The sequence below is a fragment of the Cannabis sativa genome, chromosome 5 (assembly GCF_029168945.1).
Source record: "Cannabis sativa cultivar Pink pepper isolate KNU-18-1 chromosome 5, ASM2916894v1, whole genome shotgun sequence".
NCBI lineage: Eukaryota > Viridiplantae > Streptophyta > Magnoliopsida > Rosales > Cannabaceae > Cannabis > Cannabis sativa.
The window spans coordinates 2,365,222-2,382,866 of NC_083605.1; the positions used below are offsets into that span (position 1 = coordinate 2,365,222).

General features: G+C 35.7%; 2 protein-coding genes and 1 long non-coding RNA gene across 3 annotated transcripts; 1 reads left to right on the forward strand and 2 right to left on the reverse strand.

Moving 5' to 3' along the window:
• The first annotated feature begins 131 nt into the window (after nt 1-131).
• On the forward strand, nt 132-2,550 carry LOC115717296 (protein VASCULATURE COMPLEXITY AND CONNECTIVITY). The gene is made up of 3 exons (XM_030646267.2): nt 132-383; nt 1,803-2,005; nt 2,071-2,550. Exons 1-3 carry the CDS (start codon nt 288-290, stop codon nt 2,411-2,413), a joined length of 642 nt encoding a protein of 213 aa, XP_030502127.2. The 5' UTR covers nt 132-287; the 3' UTR covers nt 2,414-2,550.
• A 1,535-nt stretch (nt 2,551-4,085) lies between these two features.
• On the reverse strand, nt 4,086-5,163 carry LOC115716572 (uncharacterized). The gene is made up of 2 exons (XM_061116037.1): nt 4,993-5,163; nt 4,086-4,911 (listed from the first exon to the last, which is right to left on the reverse strand). Exons 1-2 carry the CDS (start codon nt 5,161-5,163, stop codon nt 4,099-4,101), a joined length of 984 nt encoding a protein of 327 aa, XP_060972020.1. The 3' UTR covers nt 4,086-4,098.
• A 7,599-nt stretch (nt 5,164-12,762) lies between these two features.
• LOC115716577 (uncharacterized) lies at nt 12,763-13,560 on the reverse strand. The gene is made up of 2 exons (XR_009687763.1): nt 13,431-13,560; nt 12,763-13,303 (listed from the first exon to the last, which is right to left on the reverse strand). It is a non-coding gene; the product is annotated as an uncharacterized LOC115716577 (long non-coding RNA).
• Nucleotides 13,561-17,645: the final 4,085 nt, after the last annotated feature.

A 17,645-nucleotide genomic window follows, 5' to 3' on the forward strand; every position in this document is an offset into this window, starting at 1 on the left:
TATTTATAGGTAAATTATTTTTTAAATTTTATTTATTTCTCAAATAATTTTTTTTTTTTTTAAAAAAAAATTTTGCAAGAGGTACGTGCTTGTTACTTTATCCTTCTCCAATCTTTATCTTTTGATATCATAATAATCACAAAAAAAATTAAAAAAAAAATCAGTAGAGAACAAAACTCACCACACAGAGTATCCCACCAACTTTACACTTCCTCAACAAACAAAAAAAAGTAAAGGTGAGAGCTTTAGGTTGAATCAGAGAGAGAGAGAGAGAGAGAGAGAGAGAGATGGAGAGAAGGGTTTTGGTGGTGAGTTGTGTGGTTGGAGTATTGGGGCTATTATCAGCTGCTACAGGGTTTGCAGCTGAAGCTACAAGGATTAAGGTAAAGTTTAGATCTTTTTTTCTTTCTCTCATATGGGTTTTTCTTTCTTAATCAATCTCTAACTGGGTTTTAATTTTTTTTAATATATATATATTTTTTAAAAAAATCTGATCTTTCTTCTTGGTTTGGTTTCTGGGTAAACTATAAAAACAGCTGAGATATGTTGTAATTTTGTGTTTCCTTTTTCTGTTCAAGCTGACTTTTTTTTTTTCTTATTTTAGTGTTTTTCAATAAATAAAAACATGTTCTTTTTTAATTTGGCTGATGAAGTTTTCTGTTGAAAGTTTGGATTTTTAGCTAGGTTTCTGACATGAACTAATACAGGTAATATGATATGTATAAAGGGTATTTGTATTTATTTGAAAGAAAGACAAAGATTCTTACTTTATGTGAGTTGGGATACAAAATCTATTTGTTTAGTTTCAAATTATTGGGATAATTTGACTTTGATGGTTGACCTTTTTTTGTAATCTTATAATGATTGTTTTTCTCACTAACATTATTGGTCCATTCCATTCCATTACTCTGTTCTGTTATGTTGTTTGTTTTGGTCAATTTTATAGTGTTGTCTGTTGTGTTCTAAGCAATTGATAGAATGTTCTTATCAAAATTATTTGACTTGTTTACTTTTATAGTGTTTGATTTAATAAATCTTTTTGTAGGATTAGATTTGTTCAATCTATTTTTCTATTGTATAAATCAAATGAGCTCAAAAACTGTTTGAGAAACCAAAATAGTCTAAAAAGTAGAAAGAAGAACACAACCGATTTGTTTCGGGTTTCAACCAAAGAGAAGCTTTGGCTTACATCCCCGCGAACTCCCTTTGAGTTCGGCATCTTTTCACTATCAATGGCGACGATTTCACATGTCTTTTATCTTTCAACACTCTCCTTACAACTCAATCAAATGTATTACAATCGAAAATGTGCTCGGGGAACTAAGTTCTTGACTCTTTAGTAATCCATGTGCCAACAATTAGAGCCTCCTATGATTAGTTTTAGATGAATTGGTTTAAATGTGATCTGATTTGCAACTAAAACACAATGCACTAAGAATCAAAATCCCCTTTCCTAGAAACCTTAATGTTCTCTTAGCGCCCTTTGAAACCCGATTATTCCAACTCAGATACAAGTGTTAAGTTAGTTCCTAACAACTTACTCTTAAAACCAACTCTCACACACTCTTTGTCTCTCACAATACTCGAATCTCGCTCTTCCCATTAGACTTCTCAGAGTTCTTTCTCGAAGTAGTCTTTAATGTATGTTATTATGTTATCTGTGTTTGGTAAAAGTGTTCGTGTTAATCATTGCCTTTTCGGGGTTAGAATCACAAAATTACTCTGTATGTACTAAAATCTGTTTTCAACATGGGGCAATGTGTAAAAGGCCTTTTTGTTTTTCCTTCATTAAATCATAACAGGGCTCTCAAGTTCAGTTCATCTCGAATACTCAATGTGCATATCCCCGAAGTCCAGCAATGGCTCTCGGTTTAACTGCAGCCGCAGCACTTATGATAGCTCAAGTGATCATAAACGGTTCAACGGGCTGTATTTGTTGCAAAAGGAGCACACAACCTCTCAACTCCAATTGGAAAATGGCACTCGTCTGCTTTGTCGTTTCATGGTAACTACGAAAAACTCTTAACTTCGAATTCATCATACAAAATTGGCTTACAATCTTTTTGGCAGGTTTACATTTGTGATAGCATTTCTGTTGCTACTCACCGGTGCAGCTCTAAACGATCAACATGGTTTAGAGAGCATGTATTTCGGAAACTATTATTGCTATGTTGTGAAACCCGGTGTGTTTGCTGGTGGAGCTGTTCTGTCTTTTATAAGCGTGACACTCGCTATACTCTATTATCTCACATTCAATTCAGCGAAAAGCGGGGCTAGCCCGTGGGGTAGCGCCTCGGGTCCAAATCAGGGCCCGTCGAGCATTGCTATGGGGCAGCCTCAATTCCCACCGCAGAATCCTCAAGACCCGGTTTTTGTACATGAAGACACATACATGAGAAGACAGTTCACTTGAGTTTTTGATCATGATAGTTTGGTATTTTGTTATTTAATTATCTTTCTTATAACTTAAATTAGTAACTAATTAGTGTATATTTATTTATTTTAAAATATTATTATGTTATTGTAATAATTATTTTATAATTATAACTCTCTCTCTCTCTCTCTTTTTTTTTTTTTTTTTTTTTTTTTAATTATGGTTAGTTCACTAAATTCACTAAATATTTAGTTGAATTGACGTAAACGACATGAAAGAAATTGTCGTTTTTTTCTTGAATTTTATGCGATTAGTATTAGATGACCAACAGTACATGAGAAATGTCGTTTTACTGGAAACGACATCGTACTTACATTAATGATTTAAGGTTTTTTTTTTTTTTTTTTTTTTTTTTTTTTTACCTAGAATTTAGTTGAATTATGGTCAATTAAACTTATATACTGTATATGGATAAATAACATTATAAACATTTAAAGTTTTAAGTTTTTAAGCGGTATGAATTTGATGTTTATTTTTAATGGCATAAATGCTTAATGTTTGTAGAATTGTAATTTTTTTTTTTTTAATTTTGTCAGTATAAAGTCTGTTATTTTTCTTAAACAAGGCACATATTAAACTCAAATTTTAGATTATTGGATCAAGACAGAAACATGTATCAGTGACAATTACTTTTAAACTTTTTTTAATAAATTTAAAATGAAAAACGAAGTATGTACTAAAGAAACTAAAAGAAAATTATAATTTTACAAACATTGAGTATTTATGTCATTAAAAATAAACATTAAATTTATGCCGCTTACAAACATAAGAATTTGGTATTTATATCGCTATATATAATATATAAAAATATGCATGAATTGATAATAGAGATTAAAACCAATCTTGAGAGATTAGTTTTGGCAAAATGGAGTTATATATACCAATCTTTTTTTTTTTTTTGAGAAAATATATATACCAATCTTAATTCTCTTGTTTTTATACTTATACCAATCTTAATTCTCTTGTTTTTATACTTTCTTGGTTTGTTGTGTGGTACTATTTAGTTACAAGTTACAAGTGACTCTTTAGACTTTGTGACTAAGTTAATTAGTTACTATATAAGAGTGACTTCTCTATTGTTAAGTTTCTAGTGTACTGAAAGGGTTTGATCACAATATTCTTGTCTCTATTGTGTGATTCAATCATTTTCTTGATGATCTTGCATTTGACATTGCTGTGATTAATTTGAAATTCTCACTATTGTGTTGAATGAGGACAGTTTGGTTTATAAGTAAAGAGTTACTTAATAATGAAAGTTATTATATTAAAATCAGTTTGTGATTTTTGTAAAATTAATGAGAAAAGTTAAGGGGCACCTTATGGTGCCAAACACCATAACATGTGCCATATTGTTATTATTAGTTTATTAGTATAAATTAATATTGGATCCCACACAATTTAATTTAATAAAAAATATAAAAAACTGCTAATCAATCGCAACGTGCCACATCAATATAGTGTTAGACACTATATGATAACTAATAGCAATGTTCTATCTCAGTTACATGTGACAATTATTAGTTTATCAAAAACATGACTATATCCCTTGTTCTACTACTGATCTTGATGGTGATGATATTGAGAAAGAGAAACACATTGTCTCTTCTTTCAATATCAAATTATTAGTTTATAAAAAAAAATGAAAAAAAAGCTTATTTCAAATTTTACCCTAAACCGCTAATGTTTGGTGGTAGGGGAATGCAAACCCCTTCTTTACGTGAAGAAGTTTCTCTTTTATAATCTCTCTCATTATCATCATCGAAATCTCGAGCATCAAATTTAAGGGGTTCTTGAGAAGTATTAGCTTGTCTAATATCGTTAAAGAATTTCGACACTCTTTCAAGAAGTTCTTCTTGTGTTATACATGATGGAGGTATGGCAGTTGGGATGTCCGAAGGACTCATGGAAGAGTAGGGCACTCCACTACCAATTTGTGTCTTTTTGACCATTCCCGGAATTAGACCAGGTGGGAATGAAGGATATGGTGACACTTTTTTAACGTCATTCATAGCTTGACATGGCAATAAAGGAACTGAATTTGGAAGAAATTGCTTAGATGCAACCGATGATGGCATGTTTTGGCAACTTAATGGTCCAACAAAAGAATTAGTCACCAAAGCTGTTCCTCTTGTCCATAGCCAAAGCTTATAACGATAGTAACCGTGGCCATCCCCACCAAACAAAAACGCGTAATCAAGATTAAATTGTTGCTTTTCTCGTATCATGTCTTCAAATGTAGGCCCATTTTTTACGACATACTCAACCAATTTATCAATTCGCTTGTGAAGCTCGGGGTTTGAAGGTGGATGAGGCGGAGCAACAAGTGGAAGACCTATGTGGGGATGTTGTGATGGTGTGTGGGGATGAACTTGGTAAGGGAATTGTTGCATTGGCCGGTGCGGGGGAATGAAAAGTGGTAGTTGTTGCTGCTGAGGAGGGTATTGAAACCGTTGTTGTTGTTGTTGTTGTTGTATTGGCTGCGGGGGAATGAGAAGTGGTAAATGTTGCTGCTGAGGAGGGTATTGAAACCGTTGTTGTTGTTGTTGTTGTTGTTGTTGTTGTTGTTGTTGTTGTTGTATTGGTGGGTGCGGGGGAATGAGAAGTGGTAAATGTTGCTGCTGAGGAGGGTATTGAAACCGTTGTTGTTGTTGTTGTTGTTGTTGTTGTTGTTGTTGCTGATATGTCATGGCATATGTCGCGGTGTAATAATCATGTGCTCGTTGATCCATCTTCAACGTTAGTGTTACTCAAATAAATTGATCTCCAAAAACTTTGGAGCTTGTTAAGTTCCTATGTCACCCAAATCTAGCTTTTATTAAAAAAAGGAAATCAAAATATAGCTTTTATATATATATTATAAACTGTAAAAATAAATTAAAAACTAAGCTATGGATAAATTTTTTCCAAATAAGAAAAAGAAGCTTAATATCGATGCCAGTTTTGTTTTTTCACTTTCAACTGTGGTATATAATTATATATATTAAGATTTTGATATTACTAAATATATATAGTTGTTGTAATTTTAGATTTATTAGGATTTTATTTATTTATTTTGAAAGGAATTAGGATTTTATTTTTAATCATTTAAAAAAATATATTTTTATTTAGTTTAAAAATTCAATGCAAAAAGATTTAATTGCTACGCAATAGAATTTTAGAAAAAGTCTTACTTGCTAAATTAATTATAATTTTATTAGATTTTTTAATTGATTTATTTTGAAAGGATTTTTTTTAATGTAATTGAATAACTGTTGAATACGTTAATTGATTTTTTTAAGCAGGTTAAATCGAAATTCAAATACCAACTTAAACTTTTTGCCTATATAAGTAAAGATTTTAATTTCTTTTTGAGATAAAAAGATTTTAAATTTGAAAGTTAGAAAATCATTTTCTTTTAATCACATTAATTTAAAATTCCCTAAAAAAAGATTATTTTAAAATATTATTAATAAAATTAATTTCAAAATGATAAAACTTAAAATCTGTTGTGTGAATTAATAAGGCCAATTTCAATTTGAATATTAGTAGGAATAGGAAAAAAAAAATATATCATGATGATATGATCTTGTTCCTCCACATTAGTAGTATTATTTCACAAGATTTCAAATTTGATAATCTTGTGAAATGTAGTATTGTAAAGTTTTTTACCATCATTTTTGGCATAATTTTTGCAGCAATATTGGTGATATGGGGCATTTACATGTTAACGTCGGCACAAAATATGGTATATTTGCCTACCGTCTCAGTCACAACATTAGTCACGACAATCAACGATGACACCGACATATCCATACTAGAGTCGAGACTAAAAACAGTACTACTGTTCTAGAATAAATATATAGTCACTAGGCAAATAATATAACGCTAGCTAGCTTGATGTTTTTACGGGTGATCATATATTGATACGAAGTTTAGAAAGTTAGGGTTTTTGTATGTTGACTTTGCGTTGACTTTGGTACTGAAACTACGTAAATATGAATGGTAACTGGTAACTGGGTTAAAGGAAGTGTAGTGATCATATGAATGGTAACTGGGTTTGCACTAGTACTCATGGCTCGTATATATGGATATTGGTATGAACAAGTTGGGATAGAAACAATCTATTATGGATTCAATTTTCTACTGATTATCATTTTCGTTGTTGTCGTGATTGTGGATCAAATTGCTAAAAGAATTTGTCAAAAATTACTTTATATGATTTTGAGTACTAGTTATTATTTAACACTTTTAAATAATATTAGATTGATAATATGTTTTAATGATGATAATTTTCTTATACAATATAATGTTTAATTTATTTTGAAAACAAGAACTTCTTTGCTAATAAAACAAAGTTGGCCGAAGATATTTTTTTTAATGTTTATTTATTTTTTATTATGTCATATTACCATATTGAAACAAACGTGAAATATAACAATTGTTCAGAGTAAAAATAATTATTAAATAAATTGTTTAAAAACTTATCAAACATATTATATATGATACGAAAATCAAATATATCACCTTAATTTATTATTTCATATTATTTTCGAGTTATGTTGTGTCAAGTTTTATTTTTTGTTAACATAAAATTAGTTTTAAAAGAAAGAAACTGATAGAAAAGCTCGTTCGAAACCTGGTACTGCTCTGCTAGGGCTCTGCGACTCCGATCTCAAATCGGTGGCTATGGCAGGTCGTGGGCGTCCGAGGAAGGTAGCGCAGGGGTCGAGCAAACCTAAAACTGCAATTAAGAAAACCAAGAAGAAAGAATCAAAATCAAAATCGGCTGTGGGTGTATTACGAACGGAACTTGAAGAAACTGAAATTGGGATTGACCCGTTGGAGCTTACAGAGGAGGAGGATGAGAACTTTGATGAATTGCAAGGGAGAAGGAGGCTGAGTTCGAATCATGATTTGCTCCAGCCACCACTGTCTCCCCGGTCGTCTTTGCAAGAGATTAAGCGAATGGAGGAGGTGTGCCAAGATTTCAGAAGCTTCCTACATGCTAATGAGAAATGTAACAGTACAGTTGCTCAAGGTAAGAACTCAATTCCTCCAATCCTTCATTCTGCACCTGTTGTTCGTAACCTGGAAAATGTTTTTAAGTCCCCTGTTAGTTCCAGCAAAGTTAAGATTGACTTTGAGGATATTGAAGATGAAGTTAATTTTTGGAAGTCTTCTATAGTGTGTTATGTGCTGGGTTCTAATCCTCCACTGCAGATTCTAGAGGGTTTTGCTAAAAGAATTTGGGCAGATATGGTTGATAGGGTATGTTTGCTTGCATATGGAATTTTCATAATTCGTTTTCACTCTATTGAAGACAGAGACAAAGTAGTGAATGGTGGGTACATTTTCTTTAATAGACGACCAGTTATCATGAAACCGTGGGATCCTAACACAAATTTTAGGAAGGAAGATGTGAAGAACATTCCCATTTGGATTCAATTAGAAGACTTAGACCTCAAGTACTGGGGCCAGAAATCACTATTCAAAATAGTTGGACAGATGGGAAATCCTATAATGGTTGACGAGGTAACAAAAAGCAGAGATCGATTGAATTATCCTCGTGTTTTAGTTGAAGTTAAGATGGACCAAGAACTCCCCACTATGCTGGAATTTGAGGATGAACATGGTATGAACACTTATGTGGGGGTTAAATATGAATGGAAACCTATAAAGTGCACACATTGCTATGGTATGGGTCATGGAGTGGATGATTGCAAGAAGAATTCGAAGCCTAAGCAAGAGTGGGTTGTGAAAGAAGATAAAAGGAAGAAGGCAGAGAAGAACATCATGGATGAAGAAGGTTTTCAACAAGTTACCAAAGGAAGGAAGCACACAGAGCAACAGAAAACAATTGCTGAAACCAAGAACTCTTTTAGTGTGCTAGCTGATAATACCACTATTAATGCAGAATTGTATTCTCTGCAGGGAAAGGAAGTGGGAAATAGGGAGAGTCATCTCGATGAAATTGGAAACACAAGAGAGGGGGGAGGACCCTCTCTTGTAAATGGATAAGTTCCTATCCTGGAATGTCCGAGGAGCCAACAACCAACAAAAGCAAAGGCTAATAAAGCAATTTATTAGTTCACAAGGGGTCGGTTTTGTTGGTCTCCTCGAGACAAGGGTAAAAGCTTCTAAATTAGGAGCTTTGTACCTAAATGTGTTTTCAGGTTGGTGTTTCTCCACCAACATTGCTTGGCATAGAGGGGGAAGAATAGTCATTGCTTGGAATCCTCTAAGATACAATGTAGACATAATTAAGTGCACCAGCCAACTTATGCACCTACATATTTCTACTACTGATTCACACTTCAGTAGCTTTGTTACTGTGGTATATGCATATAATGATCATGTTGGAAGAATGGAATTATGGCAAGATCTTAGGGGTTTGGCAACCAATGAGAGCTGGTTACTAATGGGGGACTTTAATGATATCATTGCAAAGGATGAGAGAATTGGGCACAAAGTTAAATTCCATGCCTCTACTGATTTCATTGACTGCATCTCGCACTGCCAACTGGAGGATGTTAAGGCAACAAGAAACTTTTTCACATGGACAAACAAACAACAGGGAGATGATCGTATCTACTCCAAGATTGATCGGATTATGGCCAATCAAACTTGGTTAGATAAGTATCCTACGGCTGAAGCTGGCTTTATGAATGAAGGACTCTTTGATCACACCCCAGCTATTCTGACCTTATATCCTCAGTGGCAAGGAGGGAAGAAACCATTCAGATACTTCAGAATGTGGAAGAATCACCCGGAGTATGAGGTGAAGCTTAGGGAAACATGGTCACAAAGTCTTCAGGGTTCAAAAATGTTTCAACTGGTAAGCAAGCTTAGAGCTCTCAAACCGGTTTTTAAAGACATTAACAGGAAGGGGTATAATGATCTGCATGCTGCAACTTTGAAAGCTAAACTGGAATTGGAAAATAGCCAGGAGGAGCTTCATAAAGACCCACTAAATACTGGTTTATTGAATGCTGAACAGAATGCTAGAGCTCATTTTATGCAGGTACAGAGAGATTATACTTCTTTCTTGCAGCAAAAAGCAAAAGTTGCGTGGATTCAAAATGGAGACTCAAATACAGCCCTTTTCCATGCAAGTATAAAGCAACGAATCAGGCAGAATCAAATATTCTCGATAGAACAACAAGATGGAACAAGAGCACATGAACCACAACAAGTGACAAATGCTTTTGTCTCTTATTATAAAGATCTGTTGGGGACACAACTAGAAGGAAGAAGGAAAGTCAGCACCAAAATAATAAACAGAGGAAACATCCTCTCCCAAAACCAGGCAGATATCCTCACACAGAAGTTCTCTATGGAGGAGGTGAAACAAGTTGTTTTTGGGATTCCAGGGAATAAAGCCCCAGGTCCAGATGGGTTCTCCAGTTTCTTTTTTCAGGATAATTGGGAGCTAGTGGGTGAAGAAGTGTATCAAGCAGTTACATCTTTCCTTGAATCGGGTAAGCTTCTTAAGGAGATAAACTCAACTATTCTTACTATAGTTCCTAAAATGAAATGCCCAAATACAGTGAAAGACTTTAGACCGATAGCTTGTTGCAATGTGATTTACAAAATTGCAACCAAGCTATTGTGTTCTAGATTGAAATTGATTCTCCCTGATTTAGTTTCTCAAAATCAGGGCGAATTTATCCAAGGAAGGTATATTGGGCACAACATAATGATATGTCAAGATCTTGTTAGGCACTATAGTAGGAAAACAAACAAGGCTAGTTGTCTCATTAAGCTTGATCTACAAAAAGCTTATGATACTATAGAGTGGAATTTTATTGAGGAAATGTTACATGGACTTGGATTTCCAAAGTCTTTCATTAATCTTGTGATGAATTGTGTTCGCACTCCCAAATTTTCACTCATGTTTAATGGGACTTTGCATGGATTTTTTGAATCCAAAAGAGGCCTTAGACAAGGTGACCCCATGTCCCCATTATTATTTGTTTTAGGTATGGAGTACCTATCTAGAATCATGGGGAAGATCGGAGAAATGCAGGATTTTAAATTCCACCATAGATGTGCAGGAATCAAGTTAAACCATCTTGCTTTTGCTGATGATGTTCTATTGTTTTGTCATGGTGACTCCAAAAGTGTATGTTATATGTTGCAAGGGCTGAAGCTATTCTCCTTAACATCAGGATTACAACCGAATGCTTCAAAATCTGCTATTTATAGCAGTAACATGCCAAAATCAGATCTGGAAAAGATTGTGAAAGCTTCGGGTTTTACTCTCCAACAGCTACCATTCACATACTTGGGAATCCCCATTTGCCCGAAGAGAATATCAGGTAAGGAGTGTGAGATTCTAACTGAAAAAATGACTGCTAGGATTAAAACATGGAGCTCGAGAAACCTATCTTTTGCAGGTAGAGTAACACTTATTAATTCTGTGCTTCTTACTATCCATACTTATTGGAGCCAACTTTTGCTACTGCCGAAGAAGGTGATCCAAAGAATAGAAGCTATATGCAGGAATTATCTATGGAAAGGCCATGCCATGTACCAAGGACCGGGCCTTGTGGCTTGGGAAGCTATTTGCCAACCTAAGTCTGCTGGTGGGTTGGGATTTAGGAATGTTTCAGCATGGAATAAAGCTGCAATGGGGAAGTATCTTTGGGCTATAGCCAATAAGGAGGATAGCCTATGGTTGAGATGGATAAATAGTGTATATTTGCATAATGGAGATTGGTGGGATCACATCCCACCAAGCAGTTCGAGTTGGTACTGGATTAGCTTGATGAGGCTTAAGGAGAAATTCAAGATTGCTCTAAATGGGAATTTAGTACTGCAAAAATACACTGTTGACTATGGTTACAAACTTCTGAACCCAGTTCAAGAGAAGGTGTTTTGGAACAAGCAAATATGGGGTAGGCTAAACACACCAAAACACAGTTTTGTTGCATGGTTAGCTATCCAACACAGACTCAAAACAAGGGATAGATTATGCAAGATGGGGATCTCTACTGATCATGGATGTTTGTTGTGTAAAGAACAGCCTGAAACATCAATGCATTTGTTTTTTGAGTGCGCTGTTTCCCGGAAGTGCCTGCAACAAGTAAAGGAGTGGCTGCAATGGAAGCCACAATCAGTTAGCCTCTCCGGTCTAATTCGATGGCTTGGTAGGTCGAAGTTGAGCAATTTCAGAAAGCTTGTAATAGCTGCTGCTGTTGCAAGCTTGATTTACCACATATGGAAGATGCGAAATTTGTCCTATTGGGATGATGAAACTCAAGATGACATGAGAATGTGTAAAGAGTTAAAGGCTGGTGTGACTCAAAGAGTGGAATTATTTTGGCCTAAAAAAGTTTCGAATGTAGACAAAGAATGGTTCAAGTCATTGTTATAGAACTGATTGTTTTTCGTTGTACAATTTGTATAGATACATAACTTAGGCCTGTTTTTTTTTCAGGTGCTATTAGGATGTAAAAAGTTTGTGAGCTAATACAATTTTCCTGATTCATCAAAAAAAAAAAAAAAAAAATTAAAAAAAAAAAAGATTAAAAAAAATTTATTTATTTTTTTATTAAATAAGTAATTTAAACTTTAGTATCATCCATATTCTCAAAGTTTAGTCCAATTTAATTATACCAAAGTACATTCTTATGATTGAAAATTTGCCTAACAATTATTAATAGGGTGTTTTATCACTTATTCATAGAAAATTTAATATTCTCCACACTTCTTTATACTTTAGAGGTTTATTAATTTTTTAGTTGATAATACTATTATAGTTTATTTTATCAATTTTTACACCATATACTTAAATTTTTAATTTTTGTTCCTTTTTATTGTAGAGTGGATTTTTTTTTTTCAAAAATATTGTGTAAATTTTATACAGAATATTTTTGTAAAAAATTCAAAATTCCGTTTAACAGTAAAATTATAAACTTTTATTCAAAATTCAATATTTTTTTGTAAAAATCTTTTTTTTTACTGTCATTGTAAATGACGTGATTTGTCTATCACTATTACGTTTAATGACAACTTTTTAGTCACAACATAGTTTTTTGTGACGAAATGTAACTTTTAGTCACAACAAAATATTACTTGTGAGTAGTATTTAAATACAAGTTGTTACTAATTATTTTTAGTCACAACAACTATTGATTTGCAATATATAATAATAATACAATATAAATATTACAATTCTTGATAATTTAGGGAACCCTTAAAATTTTATATATTTTTTATTAAGAAATTATATTAATACCAATCAATTAAAATAATAATCTGCAATCCAATCGTGATCTCCTCCGTTGAAAATATGATCAGGGTTATAGAACAAGTCAACCTATCGGCCATCTGATGATCAAATCATATTTTACAAAAGAAACTTAAATAAAATAAACTATTATGCAATACAAGGTACGTAACTGCACTATTAATAACTCATTAAACCGTAAAAAGCTTGTTGTTCTCAACCGCTAACAATGATTTGATAAAGAAAACGAACCAACAATGAAACAAAAATAAAACCATGTTACAGAGATAAGATTTATCACAGTAACCTAAATAAAAGACACACAAAACTATATCACAGTGACAAGACTAATTGCAGTAGTAAAACCACAGACCCTAACCAAGCCACGCCTGAGCTCAGGGAAGGTCTTTCGGAAGTTAAGGATTCAAGAATGAAAAACCCTAACAGACTTTATTATATACTTAAAATTATATTAAGGTCTATATGTGTCATTTATTAGAGATAGCGCTTCATGTAAACGTATACCGAAACATACTTGATTTCTGGATAAAGTTGAGTTGCCTCGACCCCTTCGTCGCCTATTTCAAAATTTGTTAGGCAACCTTCAAAAAACACATTGTAATAATGCCCCATTCCAACTTGCCAAGCATAATCTAAATCTTCATTTCCATACAAATTAAAATCAAACAAGTAATTACGTTAGGCCAACATGTGATTTTGATATAAGAACTAGTAATTAGGAAGAAAATAATCATAATAAATATATATTTTATATTAAGGTCTCACCTTTCAAATTAGCTAGAAACTCTTGCTTTGAGATTGATGACTTGTGCAACTCTTTGCCAATGAGGTTCTCCCAAACTTGAACAACTTCTCTTTGGGACAAAATATTCTTGGGTGGCCTAAGATACACAGTCTTTTTTTTTTTTTTTTTGAAATAAAAAGCGTTTATATCATAGATTAAATGGATTAGACCTCGTGGTCGTTACAAATTATATTGTCAGGTAGATAGGATATCGGGATGGACCCAAACACCTGATGAGCAAACGCCCATCTAGCCACATTATGGGCAGCGAAATTACAATTCCTACTAACATAAGAAAAATTACAACTAATAAAAGAGGGAGAAGACTTAGAACAAAATGAGACATAATTATCAAGGCTCCAACGAGATTCCACCCCATTGAGAGCATTGATAACCACCCTCGAGTCACTCTCCACTATTACAAACTTGGAACCGATTTCAACAGCTACAGAAACAGCTAAACAGCAGGCAGCCGCTTCTCCACAAAGAACCTCCGAGAAGTCTTCCCGAGCCGTCTGAACTCTAACAACTCTTCCTAAGTGATTTCTTGCAACAACAGCAATACACATACTATTAAATCCCACCTTGACATCACAATTCAGCTTAATCCAATCCGGAGGAGGAGGGGACCAAGCTTCCTTTAGATCTGGAGTGGGACTAGGTAGCAAAGTATCATGGCAATCTGCATAAGAAGTACAAATATTATCAATACATTTTTTTAAGTCAGGATTACAGTTATTATGGACCTTTTCATTGCGCACCATCCAAATAGTATCCACAACAATCGAGGCATATAAGAAAACATCATCAGCTCGGATCCCTCTGTTGTGAAGCTCCCATATGAACTTTACCCAATCCCAAACACGGATGCCAGTATCACACACAGGGAAAATGCCCCAAGGAGAGGAGCGCCATAGATGGAAAGCCACATCGCAGGCGAGAAACAGATGTTCAATGGATTCCTCACCCACACCACATAAGGGGCAACTAGTGTCCTCTATATGGAATCTCTTTCCAATCAACGCTCTCACAGGCAGAGCACTGGAAAGGATACACCACCACATTACCTTGTGTCGCTCCAAAATTTTGCTGTTCCAAAGCTTATTCCAGAGTTTCGGAGCAACCTCACAGTGAGGAGCTCTTTCCTTTGCTTGAACCAGATAAGCCGATTTAGACGAAAAGCAACCCTTGCTTTCTAACGTCCAAATCCATCTATCGGAGCCAATCCCGGAAGGATGGCCACCTTTTAGAATATCCGAGACCGTTTCACGATCAAAAGAATCTCGGAGTTTTTGGATGTCCCATTGCCCGTTACATGACATGAGGTCAGCCACATAGTTAAAATTGGAGGAGGCATCCCCCCTCGGTCTCGGACAAAAGCCTTTGCGATGAGGAATCCAGGGGTCCTCCCAAATCTTAGTATTCGAACCATTTGCCACCAATTTGCAGGCCCCTTTTTTCAAGATGTAATTCGCTTTCACGACATTCTTCCAGAACCAAGAGTCAGAATCTTTGTACCTGCAACTAAGAAAGTCCTTTCCTTTGAGATATTTGGCCATTAGAACTCTACAGCATAAAGATTGGCTTCCATTGAGGATATTCCATCCCCATTTAGCCAGAAAGGCCTGATTCATCTCTTTTGTTTTTCGAAAACCAAGCCCCCCCAGAGATTTAGGAAGACAAAGTTTGTCCCAAGCCTTTAAATGAATCCCATGGTTTCCTTTCTCAAACCCCCACCAGAAATCTCTTACCAAGCCATCAATCTTATTTACCATTCGGGTAGAGAGTTTCGTGGTTTGCATAGCATACATAGGCATAGCCAAACCTACAGATTTGATGAGAGTAGCTCGGCCCGCTTTAGATAAGGTTTTTGCTTTCCAACCCTGAAGTTTTGTCATGAGATTATCAAGAATGAAGTTAAAATCAGCATCTTTCTGCCTCGATCTAAAGAGGGGCAGCCCCAGATATTTAATGCATCCTTCAGGATAATCAATTCCCAACACTTCCTTGATTTCACCCCGTAAGCTTAACGGTGTGTTTTTACTAAAAAATATAGACGTTTTGAGCTTATTCACCTGTTGGCCAGACCACGAACAAAAACTCTCTAGACATCTCCAGAATCCATTCACCTCTGCTAAATTTGCTCGACCTACCAGAATAAGGTCGTCCGCAAAGAAAATATGAGAAAGCACCGGCCCACCCCTACTGAGTTGAATTCCTTTAATAGCCCCCTGGTCAAGGGCTTCATGAAATAATCTTGAAAGCACTTCTGCAGCCCAAATAAAAAGATAAGGGGAGAGAGGGTCGCCTTGCCGAAGCCCACAAGAAGGGTTAATTCTCCCAACCTGCCCCCCATTGAGACAGATGTTTAGGGTGGTGGTTGAGATACACTGCAAGATCCAAAGGCGGAATTTCTGGGGGGCTCCGGAGCATTCCAAAACATGATCAATGAACCTCCAGCTTAGCTTATCATAAGCTTTAACCAGGTCAATTTTTATCGCGAAAAAACCTTCCTTGCCTCTCTTTCTATTGAAGGAGTGGATAATTTCTTGAACAATAACATTATTATCATGGATATTCCTTCCAGGAACAAAGGCAGCTTGAGTTGGACATATGAGAGAAGGAAGTAAAGGCTTTATCCTGTTCGCGATAATCTTGGAAATCACTTTGTACACCACATTACACAGAGAGATGGGTCTAAAATGGTTGGTTCGAGTAGGATTTTGGACCTTAGGGATAAGAACAACATTCGTGGCATTAATGCCTCTATGCATATTCCCTGAAATAAAGAAGTCAGACACCGCATCACAGAAATCAGCTCCAACAGAATCCCAATAGTGTTTATAGAATAGCACAGACATTCCATCAGGGCCCGGGGCCTTATGGTTGGACATTGCAAAAAGAGCTCTTTTAATTTCCTCAGAGCTAGGCCAGCTCACAAGGGCTTCCGAATCTTCCAGGGAGATTTTCTGTTGAAACAAGTGATCACAGTTGAAATCCACATCAAAATCAGAGCCAGCGAAAATACCCTTAAAATATTCAGTGAATTCTTTGCCAATAGCCCCTCGTCCAGAGATCCAGATATTATCTTTATTCAGGATACTCTCTATGGCATTTCTTCTGCCTTTAATCGCCGCGGAGAGAAAGAAGAATTTAGAGCACTTATCCCCATCTTTGAGCCAAGACACTCTGGCTCTTTGCTTCCAGTAGATCGCTTTCCTTTCTCGAGATTCGTTCAGAGCACGCCGAATCTCACATTCATGGTTCCAATCCCGGGCACCAGCTGGGAGGCTCTGAATACTATTAAGTTTTTGCTCAAGCTCTTTTATGGCCACCTCCAACTTTCCGAATTGGGAGCGATTCCAGTTAATTAGAGCAACTCTGGTAGCACCAACCTTTTTGAAAACACGAGCAGGGGCCCAACCATGATTAACCGATTTCCAGGCATGGTCTACTACAAGCTTACTTCGAGCATCACGGGTCCAACCTTCTTCAAATTTAAAGCATCTCTTAAATTTGGGTTCGAAACCCCCTGAAAGGAGACAAAGCGGCCTATGGTCCGAGTTGCTGGTTTGGTCAGAACAGAGAATAGCCTGAGGAAATAGATTAATCCAAGCCCCATTAACTATGCCTTTATCCAGGGCAGATTTCACATGGTGCCTCCCCGGCCTATGGTTATCCCAAGTCAGTTTGTCCCCTTGTATAGGCATATTGAGAAGTCCTCTACTCTCAATAAGATTAGAAATGAACGGAATGAAAGGATCCCGGCCCGAAGAGCCCTCTCTTTCAGAGTCACTAAGAACGAAATTGGTGTCACCCAAAATAAGCCAGGGCCCGCCAAACCTATCTCCTATCTTCATAAATTCAGACCAGAACTTTTTCTTTGCGTGCAAGTAGGGGGGGCCATAAACACACGAGAGGAGCCACGGATAAGAGGGGGGATCCGAATAAACAATTCCCGAAATATGATTACCCGAGGAAGAAATACATTCAAAACTAAAACCCGATTTCCAAGCCAAAATAATACCTCCCGCAGTGCCAATAGAAGGAACACAAATGTTAAAGTAAAAGTGTAAGGATTTTAGTATACGTACCAGAGGATTAGCATCCACTTTGATCTCGGAAAGGAAGACAAAATCCGGAGAACGAGAGTGGATCAGGGACTTCAGCTCCCGAACTGTAGAGGTCTGCCCTAA

Excerpts from the sequence above, each read along its gene's own strand:
- LOC115716572 (XM_061116037.1), bottom strand. The coding sequence starts at position 5,163 with ATGGATCAACGAGCACATGATTATTACACCGCGACATATGCCATGACA. Across the intron at positions 4,912-4,992 it reads TACAACAACAACAACAACAA|CCAATACAACAACAACAACA; the intron begins CAACAACAACAA and ends ATTCCCCCGCAG.
- LOC115717296 (XM_030646267.2), top strand. The coding sequence starts at position 288 with ATGGAGAGAAGGGTTTTGGTGGTGAGTTGTGTGGTTGGAGTATTGGGG. Across the intron at positions 384-1,802 it reads CTGAAGCTACAAGGATTAAG|GGCTCTCAAGTTCAGTTCAT; the intron begins GTAAAGTTTAGA and ends AAATCATAACAG. Across the intron at positions 2,006-2,070 it reads GTCTGCTTTGTCGTTTCATG|GTTTACATTTGTGATAGCAT; the intron begins GTAACTACGAAA and ends TCTTTTTGGCAG.